Source organism: Octopus bimaculoides, chromosome 2, assembly GCF_046866305.1.
Source record: "Octopus bimaculoides isolate indiv1 chromosome 2, ASM4686630v1, whole genome shotgun sequence".
NCBI lineage: Eukaryota > Metazoa > Mollusca > Cephalopoda > Octopoda > Octopodidae > Octopus > Octopus bimaculoides.
In genome coordinates this window covers 130,972,273-130,985,753 of record NC_142929.1, presented here as the reverse complement: position 1 = coordinate 130,985,753, position 13,481 = coordinate 130,972,273, and the positions used below count along the sequence as shown (strand labels likewise).

At 34.0% G+C, this 13,481-nt stretch overlaps 1 protein-coding gene across 4 annotated transcripts in view; it reads right to left on the bottom strand.

Annotated features, from left to right (window-relative positions):
- Positions 1 to 13,481, bottom strand: part of LOC106875939 (GTPase-activating protein and VPS9 domain-containing protein 1) — a 93,545-nt gene that overhangs the window by 1,525 nt on the left and 78,539 nt on the right. For all 4 annotated transcript variants that reach the window (XM_052965593.2, XM_052965594.2, XM_052965595.2 and 1 more), the window contains 7 exons: positions 12,836 to 12,943; positions 10,805 to 11,240; positions 9,305 to 9,439; positions 7,961 to 8,084; positions 6,180 to 6,246; positions 3,775 to 3,889; positions 194 to 332 (listed from right to left, as the gene is read on the bottom strand). In XM_052965593.2, coding sequence (XP_052821553.1) covers positions 194 to 332; positions 3,775 to 3,889; positions 6,180 to 6,246; positions 7,961 to 8,084; positions 9,305 to 9,439; positions 10,805 to 11,240; positions 12,836 to 12,943 — 1,124 coding nt within the window. The remainder of the gene's footprint in view (positions 1 to 193; positions 333 to 3,774; positions 3,890 to 6,179; positions 6,247 to 7,960; positions 8,085 to 9,304; positions 9,440 to 10,804; positions 11,241 to 12,835; positions 12,944 to 13,481) is intronic.

The window sequence follows — 13,481 nt, the reverse complement described above, 5'->3', positions numbered from 1 at the left end:
ACTACAACTACAACATTATAAAATGCTTATAAATGAATGAAACAATGAATTAAAGTAGAGAAATGAAAACTAACCAGTGAGGAAATAAGCTATTTTTTCAAACTTGTACTAAGTTTTCTAGTAAGGATGAATATTAAATACTATAATACTCTACAATAATCAAATAAATGGAGGTATTTATATTGATACCAACCTTGTATGCATTTATCATATGGATTTCTCTTTGAGCAGCTGGCCAAGGACACTCAAACTGATATATCTTTGGGATACATAAATCTTTATGTGTAGGAGATATCACTTGAGATAGGTTTTTGATGTGTTCATGAATTAGTCTACAAAAAATTATAAGATACAATATACTAGAGTTGCACAAGAGGATTGAAACTAAGAAAAAAAATAAACTAAAATAAAGAGATAAGCAGACTATTGCATTTTTAAGTTTTAACAATGAACCAGTGAAGATTTAGTTGAATTTTCTACAAAATATGATTCAAACTGAGTTTAATAATCAAGAATGTATGCACATACACAGCCATAAGAGACATTGATATTTATAAACATTGACTTTCTTAGACATTAGGAGACTAACTGAATAAACTCTTTTACTGATTTGAACCATGCTAGAGTAGTATAGAGTGGGTGGTGTTAGGAAAGGTACCAAGCCAAAAGCGAATGAGATAGCATGGCAAGTGAACTTAAAATAGGTTGATCAACTTATTTATGTAGAGGCTCCTTGCTTGGCTCAGTACCAGCATGCAGCTGGTCTGAGCCAGTGAAGGAGGAGGCATCTACATGGTTGATCAACCTGTTAGAATAGCAACCAAATCATCCTCAAATTACACAGCTGTCTTGAAAAAAAGAGAAGACTTTGTATAATGTGGTCTTAAGTTTCATGTACATAGGACAAGATGGAGTGGTCTCGGCTGGAATGCCTTTAATCATAGGTCTGCTGAAACAAAACCAACCTAGTGCTAGGCAAGAACAACAATTGCCTATTTTTTCAGGACATCATGTAAAGGGTGACATTTTGGCAGTTCACTGGTTTTATTGGCCAATCAAAAACCAGAAATATTTCAATCCCGTTGGTTATATATATATATATATATATATATATATATATATACAGAAGTCAAATCTGTTTCTCTAGCTTAGCTCCTCTCATCTCACCATAATAGAATGTGGTGACCTACCACTACTATTTCCAGTGGTATTTCTAATTGGTTTCAGTTAGTCTCAATAGGAGGTATGCTTAACTGAACAGACCAACATGAATTATTCAATCAACTTGTACAAACACAACCATTCATATATTTTGTTTTCAAACACATTTATGTTATCCTTATATAAATGCTGTACATGGAACTTGTCTACAAAAATTGTTAGTTATCTGTAAACAGTGAAAAAGAGTTTGTCTAAATATAACTTATTTTTCACTGCTGCTAGTTTCAACTTATATTCACAACCTTATAAGAAGACACACAAATGAATTTAATTTCCAGTGAGACTAAATGAGGTCTACATTTCTAGGGACATGGTAAAGATGGCTATGTGCAATTTTATTGCTGTTATCTCCATGAATCCTGCAAGTTAGCAGTGATGAAGCAGATTTGGGGTGCAGAGCTGTTGATTAAAGAATAAAGTATGACTGATTGTTCCAGATATACTATTACAGGCCAATACTGAGCACTTCAATATGCAGTAGTTCATTACGTGGGTGTTGTGGAGTTGTCTAAGCATGCTGCTTTTCCCCCACTCCATGTCTACATTGGTAACAGCAACAGAAACTACAAAATAAACCTGAAGTATATATTGTAGTTTCCCCATTAGTGATGTACGATACCAGTTAATTATTTGGGTCTTAAAAGGTTATTAATGTTACTACTATTTGTGAGTTTTATGTTTGTCAAAACTGATTGGAGAGGCAGAGGCTGTGTTTAGAGTATTATAAATGTATTTGCAGTTGATTCTATATGTAATGGTGTTGATTATACATGTTGCAGTGACAAATGTGGTTCTCAAATGGCTAGGTGGTATCTTATTTGTAATATTTTTATTTAATTGAGTACTTTTTTATAACTTCTGTTGTTGCCAAGTATATTGTTTTGTGTTGTTCATCCACCAAGGAATGAGGTTATGTTTTCATCGGCATTGGTTTGTCTGTCTGTGTGCAAAATAACTAAAAAAAGTTGTGAACGGTATTTGATGAAACTTGCAGGAAAAGTTGGAAATGACACAAGGAACAGATGATGAAATTTTGGTAGTGATCCAGGAATTTTTATGGATTCTTGAAGGAGTTTTCATTTGTTATATTTACTTTACAAGAAGTATTACATTCTTTGATTATCTCCCTTGAAAACACGTTCATTGTTTGCACGTAATCTATGGTGGCGTTGCTGTTTCCAGAGTTTATTTTCATTTCTCTATTAGTAATTTTACTTATGTATCTATCTTAAAATGAGCTGCTTGGCAGAGATCTGCGAAGGATGACATGACAAGCCTTCACTATTGGGATCGACTCAAAGAGCTCAGGCTTTGCTCCTCCACTGCCGCTGTGAGCTCTATATCATCTGTATGATGTGGAAAATATTCCATCAACATTGCCCATCTTTAAAATTCGTCTGAGGCTTGGCCCCAATGCCATCTGTCCACTACAGAAATGTTCGTGTCATATCACAACACTATGACAACTATTTCACCTCAATTGGCCCTGCTCTCTTCAACATCGTGCCAGACACATAAAGGAGGGAAGTGACTTCACGGCATTCAAACGATCCCTAGATGATTAACCCCAACAAATACCAGATAAACCACCCACACCCAGATGTCTCTGAAAACAATAACCCTCTGCTTGAATGGCTATGGTTCTCCAGAGCTGACTGTATCTCTTCCCGAAACTTATCTAAGTAATCTAATCTACGCTGTAACCTTTTAATCAAAGCATGACAACGTGGGTAGAGGCTGATATCTTAACATATTTGGTGGTCTTAAGTATAAAAAAAAAATTATTAAAGATTTATATAGTACTACATTCAGAGTATGTCTATAAGCTATTGTACCAAAAACTGTTCCGTTTTGTAGATGCAATTTTTCTTTTTTGATAAAGCACTCCAAAATTAGAAAAATCAAAAATCTGCAACAATCTCGGTCCCATGAGTATCGGATAATAGATTTTCAACTGTGTAAAGAAACTGATTGTGGTGAAAGCAGAGACAGTGTTGATGATGACAATGGTCGAGATAAGTATGGGAGGAGGATAAAACAGTATTGGTGGTTATAATGGTGACAGGAACAGTGTGATGTGTGAGAGTGGTAAAAGTGATGATAGTGTTAGTTGTGTGATGATAGTATTGTAGTGGTTATACTGGTTGTGGTGGTGAAAGTGACTGTCATGATAACGTTGATGGCAGTGTATGTGGTTGAAGTGGAAGCAATAACAATGCTGCTGATGATGTGGTAGTGGTGGTGGTCGTCGTAGTGCTGCTCCTGCTGGTTTGGTGGAGGCTGTGCTTTTCTAGTTTGTGTTTATTTTGGAAAGGTTAAGGATAAAAGAATAATCTCTGATCCAATATGTTATTTGTGCACTAATGTTCTATGTGTATCATTTTGTGTGTGATGGTTGGTGATATTTGATGTTGCTGGTAAAAGGTGAAATGGTGGGAGATGAATTTAGTCATTGCTGCTTTTGATATGCAGATGTAGTAGTTGTGATTTCATGCAACCATTATAAAAATATATCACAGTGAAAGCATCTTATATTAGAATATATGTACTTACTGATCTCTCAAAATATCTCCATCTCCATTGGGAAACATGGCATGTGTATAAATTCGTCCCATAACATAGCGCTCCAGAGCAATGCAACTGCTTTGTAACTGACTTTCACTGCAACCTAGAAAATGGATTTTGTTTAAAACAAAAACCCAAAAGTTTAACCTTATATTGCAAATATTATAAATGAGCAAAATCAGTAGAATAGCAGACAAAAGTATTTTGCAGTATTTAGTGACATTCTTTTACGTTCAGAGTTCAATCTCTGCTGTGGCTGACCTATCATCTATTAGGAGAGAAGGGATTAAAAAAAAGTAACAGAAATATGATTTAATTGTATAGTTTGACCAGTGTCTCATGAGCAGAATATGGTAGGGAGAAACTGCAATAACCTGTTGCATATCTGCCTGTGAATACTGATGTAAAGTGGTGCATCAAGTTGCATACCTTTACAACAAAAGGCAACTTAAATATTCAATAAATAAGATCGATAACATAAACACCAGACTGAAATTATTGGGGTCAATATGAATGACTAAAACTCTTGGAAGCAGTTCTCCAATATGATTGAAGTCTAATAACTGAATCAGTAAAAGAACAAAAGGATATCTCTTCAATATTTGTGACCCTTGTGTCTGCAGTAAATTTAGTTCATTCTACTTCTAATTTGAATTTTAGGCAATAGTAGACTGCTTATTTTCATTTGATTGAATAGAGGAATTAAATAGCCATATTATATGATAGAAGATGGTAATAAGAATAATACATATGACAAATATAATTCCTCCAGCTTTTTGCTGTATAATCTTTTGAACTTATCAAACCTACATATACAATCAACAATATCATCATCATTTTTGTGTCCTCTCTTCCATGATAGCATTAGCTGGACAGGATCTTTTGAGGCAGTATTGTAAGGTGAGATGCCCTGACTGACAACAATCCTTTTAGTCATGTTTTGAGATATGCAGAGATAAGTGTACCTATTCTAAAAGACCAATCTATAAATCTATTAAAAAATATATATAATAAAACAGCTTAAAGAAAAACTTAAAATGTGACTGTAAAGAAAGGTGAGGTAAAATAAAAATGGGCCATTTTTAATTAAGGATTACAAACACATTTTAAGCATTTGGAGAAGAAACCTGCCAATGTTTCCACGATAAAAAAGAATAAAATTTACATAAAGTTCTATAAAAAGGAAATTAAACTGAATCTGAAGAGATGAAGCTTATATGTGTGCCAGTGCATATGTATGTATATGTTTTCTTGAAGAGTTCAGCATTCATTCTAGTACATATATGACGGGCTAATAGACCAATCTGTTTGTTTTTGTTTAGCCCTAGTCCTGATCAAGCAGACCTATGACCAAGACATTCCAACCACGATCATCCTGTATTTTTTAGATCTAGCATATCTATGAATACATTAATCACTGGCCCCCCCCCCCCCACATACATTTTTTTCTTTTGAGACTTTCAGCAGATGAAGCAATCAGCTCATTTGTCTTACGTAAACTGCATACTAGAAGATCCATATTTAAAATGATTGCATCATAATGAATTCTAATTAAAGCGTACTAGTAAATCATTTATAACAAACCATATGAGGCTAGATCTATTAAAACATTTAACTGGTTCATATTCACAACCAGTGGCGGCTCGTGTATAGGCACTGCAGAACTGCAACACCACTATTTCCACTTGATATTATCGATAACATTCAATATAATGAGTCTTTTTTTCTTTAATTCTTTCTTTATACTTGTACATTATATAATCCTTAAGCTTAATGTCAGCAGCCATCCCCTAGTTTACGAAAAAAATACAAAAATCCTTGTATAGAACTGTGCGCTTAACAGTTCCAGCGATGCAGTGTTTGGCTGTTGTGTGCAAGCTCACATGTCCAAGATAGGAAGCTTCACACTAGGAAGAGAGAGCACTGTTGTTCACGTATGTTGTGCTCAAAAGCATGTTTATAATCTTGAATGTGATAAAGTGTAGAATTAGATTATTATCCTGCTTCCAGCTTCAGTGTTGCTGCCAGGATTTGAAAAATAGGGCAGATTCCCACCCCCAACACTTATTTTGTGATTTAGTGGGGATTTTTGAAAAACAAGGAGGAATTCACGGCAGTGTTTAGTGAGCAAATTAAACACTACCAAGGAGGGGCTAAAATGTGAACCAATCAAGTTTAAGTATAAATATTCTTTTTATATGTTCACTTCCTTTTACACAATATTAAAACAGCTAAAAATTCTCTGAAGCAACACACCCAACTAATTTTATCTATGAGCCACCACTGTTCACAACTAACCACTATTCTTTTTGTCTGCAGATGAAAATATTGGAATAGTGAGTCATTAACTAAAAGATTAGTCTCCCCAGTTATATACCAAATTTCTTTCATACCTTGCCAGAGAGCATCTGTTTGAATACTTTGATAAAGTCCATTCAAGAAACGTTCAACTAAATCTTCCTGAAATACAGAAAAGAAAATAATTTAAAGAAATAAAGTAAATAAACAGATTATCTCATCATTCAAAAAGCTTCAAAAGTCATCAAAGAAATAACCATTTTCTAATTAGATCAGAAATTCTGGAAAACAATAAATGGGAATTCGTAGTGTTCATGTACATTTTTTTAATAACAAGCACTAAAATTTAACATTTTAACCTTAGTACATTTCTACAAAACCAATTGTTGAATTAGAATTACTATAGAATTTGTATTTTTTTTTATCTTGTTGATAACCTGAAATGTTATTGAATGTTATATGAAAATTTTTGCATATAGTTAGACACCTTAGTCAAATCCTACATGTTACTAACTCTTCTCATTGATACTTTGAATCCTGTTAAAAGTGTATATACTATAATACTGGCTCAGTAAAAAGCACCAAGTTCATAAAATAAAATGGTTGCTGACTGGAAACAAAAGAAGCAATAAAGGAAAATGTGGAATTGACAAGTTGTAGAGAATGTAAAGCATTTAGGGGAGCAGTAAATCTGAAATAAAAACTGATAGGACAATCTTTAGTGCCAGTTGCATGACAGAATGTACCCAGTTCAAGCTATGAAGTGGTTAGCAAATAGGAAAGACATTCATATCTAAAGAATATGTACACAACTATTAACATTTTTTTTTTTTTTTGCTGTGTGCATTAGATGTGTTGAGGGACCATCCCAAGTGAACTCTCAATTCAGGTGCTTTAACCTCTGCATTAACACATTAACTAATACATATGCTTCCATTCTCTAAAATACATATCCAGACAGGCACATTTCTTGGTATTTTGACAAAAAGAAAATTAGCAATTTTTCATTCTGCAACTTTTGAAGTCACCACCCTTAATCAAAAGTAGTAAGTTTTATGATTAAATAATGTTAACACTTTCATTCTTTTAAATTTGAATTTAGAGTGGAAGTTTCTTAACTTTCTGTGCTAAGTGAGATTGGCATGGAAGTCAGATATTTCTGATTTAATCTCTCCATCCTTCTAAAGACTTTTAAGCCAAAACAAGAAATCATGATCATCTTATGCCTGCCTTTCTATGCTTGCATAAGTTGGATAGATCTTCTACAAAACAGGGTCTCACTACATGATAGTTGTCATCTCGTTTGTGAAGTTTATCATACGGAGATCAACCATCATCACTTCTCAAGTTTTCCTCTTCCATAAATTTCTTCTATTTGGACCATTTGGCACTTCTTTACTTAACTATTGTCCTCCATACACAACCAATGTCTGTACTAGTGTAGACAAACTTCTCTCTAGCACCCTTATGTTACATTCCATCAGCTCAGAACTTAATACAAATCTACAGAACTATTCTGTGGTAAGGAGCATGTCATATGACATAGAAGACAACTGAGATATTTTTATCTCCTTTTCCTCATTATGTGCAATACTTAGTACTGCGTTAAAGCTATGTATGACTGGGAAGGGATCTTTCTTCTCCAAACTGTTCTGTGTTTTGCTAGCATCTATTTATGGAAGCACTGAATAAAATTAAGTGGGGACTTAACTTAGAAATAAAATAAAAATGAATATAGTTTTTAAATTCTTTGCACAGCATGGACAAAGAGACATTAAATGTTGATGATGATGATGATGATTATAAAAAAGCCTTCAATACTTGAAAAATACAAATAAAAGATCTTTAAAAGAACAGTTAAAAAAAGGTTACTTACTTTTTCATCTGACATAGTAAGTTTTTGAAAATCTGCTATAAAATTTGAAAGTAGTTTGTCTTTACTTTCAATGAACCTTTGTACACACACATTATTCAGGTGATTGTTGCAAATTTCTTTTTCTCTGTGAAAAAATTCATATAACAATTATTAAAACATTTACCTTTACTCCATCTGAACTTACACATTGTTTTACTCTATCTAACCCACACATTTTCATACACAATTATTTCAATATGCTTTTCATAATTCTTGACATCTATTTTCCATGCTTGCATGTGTCAGATGAAATTCATTGAAATAACAGATTTTCTTTGGCTAGAAGCCCTTCATGTCAGCAACCCTTGCCTGTTTCTAATGACCCACACATGTTTTTACAACACTGCTTATATGATGATGACACTCGTTTACAACTACTACATAACATCAAGATAAGGAGATACAAACATATAAATAGTTATACAATGGTAATTTCCATCAATTAAATCCACTCATTTAACATATACTTTTCCATGCTAACATGGCTTGGAGAAGAATTGATTTTGAGGCAAATCTCATATGCTTTACAGGTAAGGGTTTCTTCGATGCTCCACATGTATTTGAAAGCAGCAATTGGTCATAATATCAACATCATCACTGCTTCACTCAAATGATGACAAATGAAATAACATTCTTGCACAAGTGCACGCGCACACACAAACACACATATAGGTCTATTAGAGTTATCGTCCCATGTACACTAACAATGCTTGGTTGGCTAATAGTTATAGAAAGAAGCTCTTGCTCAAGGTGCTGTGCAGTGGAACTGAACCTGAAACCCATTTCCACCTTGTGATATCTTTTGGTTTCAGCCATTTTGTGTGTGTGTGTGTATGAGACATGCTTCTCCACACTCAATGACCAACTGCCTTTCAAAGAAGGTGCATAATGTGAATCTTGTTATACATCACACATAAAAAGAACCTTCAGATTGATTGAAGTTCCTCTCATGGTTCTCCCCATTTAGATTTGTTCACAATCATCACATCAAATAATCAAATAAACACCAGTTTTGTATGTATCTACTAATTGCTTCAAATAGAGGTACACAGTCAGTAACTTTGAAGGGAGTGGATGGTTGATTACATTACCCCCAGTACTAACCTAGTATTATATTTTATCGACTCTGTGCTAGCCCAACTTTTTAATTCAGGCACAAGGCCAGCAATTTGGAGGAGAAGTTAAGCAATGACATCAATCCCAGTACTTGACTGGTAAGTGCCAGTCAAATACTGGGATTACAAATATGTGAATATAATAATGTACAAAATATATAAACTAATGTTGTATAAAATCAGACTTCACCTTTGTGCTCGCTGTAAAAGTCCTTGGAGGAAATACAAACTTGTTAACAGGCCCTGCTTGCAGCGAGTTAAGTAAGCCACATAATGTGCTCTTCCTTTGTAATCTTCTTCAAGTAATTTAAATAATTTTTTACAGCTATACAAATAAATAAAAATAAAATTTGAAGTAATATAAGTAACTATATTAATCTAGAGTTCTTGATTATTTACAAAAATAACAAAATGCACACTCGTCCAATTTATATCCAATAATTAGGTACTATTATGAATCCACTGACAAGGATGCTTAATTCCAAACAGCTTCATTTATCTTATTATACAATAGATATCTTGAGGAAGTGCTAAGCTGTATGGACAGTTTGTGGTTGGAAGAAAAACTAATAGGTTGCTATAAGAGAGAGAGAGAGAGAGAGAGAGAGTAGTATCTTATCATCTTAACAACTTTCAGTATAGGCTACAATTTTCAGTAGGATGAAATGAAAAATTTAAACTACCAAGTTCAACTTAAAGAAGAATTTACGGCAAATGAATTAAATTAATTGACAAGACCAACCATACATGCAGGAATATCACTCTCCATTGATTGGCACTGTAGAACTGCAATAAAAAGGAACATCTACAACACATCATGTATAGAGCTGCAGATGACTGTGTCAATACAGCAATAGTTTATATTGCATCTCCAGCACTGTCTGTCTACACTAAATAACACAGAGTAATTTAGTTCACTGCTGTAAGCAGAACAATGTAAAATTGTCATATGTTTCAATGATTTGCAGTGTCAAGGTCAATCCTTCCCATGAATATAGTTTGGAGAAGTGATGGGCCATAGCACCATATGTATGTCTACTTCTGTAGTGGCCACTTTTTCTAACTTGCATATATAAACATTGAAGTTGAAAACTAACAAATAAAACATATCACATACACTCTGAAAGCTTGCTCTATTTAACAGAAATTAATAATTGATTTACAATTAAAATAATATTGCCTAAGAATGGTGTTGATACAAAAGGTCAGGGACTTAATACGAGGCAAAACAAATCAACAATTTAATAAATATCTTAATATCTACATCTGTTAAAGAGGATGAACATATTTCAAATACATAAAAAGTTTCACTTAAAAGTGTCTATATAGTTCTTCATAAAACTTATTTGGATTTGAAAATATATTGTAGAGATAAAAAGGAATGTCTAGTTATTATTGAGAATCCAGGTCACCTATAATCAAAAATAACCAACAATATGTAAGTAATAAATTAATTGTTGCAGATATATATATACAAATGGGTGCTCTTTCTAATGTTAACCTTATGTCTATAAAATAAGAATTGTGCTTACAGAAGGAAGGAAATTAATGAACCTCATTTAAAGTTAGGGTTATGTCTAGAGTAGAAACAGAACTCATGAATTAATAAACTAAAATAAATTTTGAGAAAGACTAACACCAAAGCAACACAAAAATGGAATAAAGTAAGTGAATAACTGTTTACACTTACCCTTCATTATCAAATAACTTAATACAGCGGATTACTTCATGTAGTTGTGCAACCATTTCCTTGTTACGAAGATTTATAGCCTCAGCCAACTGAACACTTAAAATATGAACAAGTTCAGTTTCTTTCCAATGACCACCACTACCAGGTGTGCCATCATTATCACATGGACTGCTCGGCATCCATCGACCACATGTCTGATAGCGAATAGAACAGTTCTGGTAGTCACCAACACTGAGCACAAGTCGAAGTTTCCTTTTAGCATCAGCAAATGCAAAGCAGTTTTCTAGGTTATTAGGATCATAGTAGGGAACTTCATTGATCTGTTCTTCTTTTGTAGGGTGTTTATCCTTTTGATTATCATCAGTCATATCAAGACTTTGTGAAGATGGTAAATTTGGTTTTTTACGATACTTAGCTAGAATCTCATCTCCGGTTTCTAAAACAAAAATTTAAAAAGCACAAATAAATAAAATAAGTACAATTTTAACACTTTATATACCAACCCACCAATAACCTGCTATGGTTCTGTGATACAAGACTCATGTTTTAAAGAGATCTAAATATCTTCCATCAAAACTTCATGTTAATCTATGTTTGAAACACCAGCTTAATAATGAGAAAGTTATTTTACTAAATTCTTCATTATTTTCAAAATTAATTGAAACAAAGGCTGGGCATTTCCTCAGAAGTATGGTAACAAAAGGGGTTAATGCCTGACTACGGTCATTTAAAATTAAAATAAGACCTCATTTAGTATTGATGTCTTATGTTTTCATACAATGACATATTGCCATAAATTTGTAGGGAATGGTAGAATGATCTCTAGAGGGATGAACAGCCAAGTTTATCCCATTAGGATGAAAACTCTGATCATGGAAGGTTGAAATTAAATACAGCACATTTAGTTCAACAAGAAAAAAAAATCTCCTTCAAAACATAGTGACCACTTCATAAAATTCTAACCAACGTAACTTAATAAACATCTTGCAACATTAACAATTCAGACACTACAGCCAAATAATAATAATCCTTTCTACTGTAGGCACAAAGCCTAAAATTTTAGTGGAAGGGAGCCAGTCAATTATATTGAGCCCAGTGTTGAACTAGTAATTATATTATTGACTCTGAAAGGGTGAAAGGCAAAGTTGATCTCAGTGACATTTGAACTTAGAGGAATATGCTGGAAGAAATACTGCTAACCATTTTGTCTGGTGTGCTAAGAACATAAAGCCAGAGGAAATGTTAAGTATTCTGTCCAATGCACTAACAATTCTGCCAGCTCACCATCTTAATAATAATTTTTCTACTATAAGCACAAGTCCAGGAGCAGGTTAATCAATTACATCATTGACTCTTGTGCTCAGCTGAGACTTATTTTATTGACCCCCACCAAAAGGATTAAAAGGTAAAATATTTAAGATCAGAATGTGAAGTCAGTAGAAATGCCATTAAGCATCTTATCATCATCATCATCATCGTTTAACGTCCGCCTTCCATGCTAGCATGGGTTGGACGATTTGACTGAGGACTGGTGAAACCGGATGGCAACACCAGGCTCCAATCTAATTTGGCAGAGTTTCTACAGCTGGATGCCCTTCCTAACGCCAACCACTCAGAGAGTGTAGTGGGTGCTTTTACGTGTCACCCGCACGAAAACGGCCACGCTCGAAATGGTGTCTTTTATGTGCCACCCGCACAAGAGTCATGCTAAAGTGTTGGCCAGCTTACCATGTAAATAATAATGATATTCTTAATAGTAATGGTTTCTGATTTCAGACAAATCCACAAATTTATAGTGGAAAGGTATAGCATGAATTAACTCCAATACAAAACTGGAACTTATTTCAGTGACCCAAAAATGATGAAAGACAAAGTTAACATCATGGGGATTTTCAACACATAAATATAATGGGATGTAAATAAACACCACACGGCATTTAATCTAACATCCTACAACTTTTTTCACACCACGATAATTTTAAAATATTTATATAACAAAATATGCTGAAGTCATTCTTATAAAGTACTAACCTGGACAGACAAAGTTTTTGCCACCTATAACATTGTTACCAACACAAGCACCAGCAAAGTTGCCATTACCACCACCATCAAAAGCATCACCACAAGCACCAAATTCCTCTGAAAGAGACAAAGACACTAGTGACACCTTGCAATAAATGTTAGATCATTAAACATTTCCTATAAATACTAACTCCATAAAAGTTACCTATAACTTGCAGATAATTTACAAATATCCCAATACAATAAGGTGCAGGCAGAGCTGTGTGGTTAACAAGTTTACTTTGCAATCACATAGTTTCAGGTTCAGCCCTACTGCACAGCACCTTCAGCATCTTCTACTATAGCACTTAAGAGTGAAATTTGACAAATGGCATTCATACAGCATCCTATTGTGTGTGTGTGTGTGTGTGTGTGTGTGTGTGTGTGTGAGTGAGTGAGTGAGTGAGTGAGAGAGAGAGTATATGCATGGATATGTCTGCTAACTAACACCACTTTTATCAACAGTTTGTGTCCTGTAGCTCAGCAGTTTTACATGCAAAGGACAGTGGAATGAAGTGCCTTACTTAAAAACAAGCAGGGGTTGACATCAGGTAGGGTATACAGCCAAGGAACTTTGTCACAAGAAGTCACACTCAACTTATGCATACATGGAAAA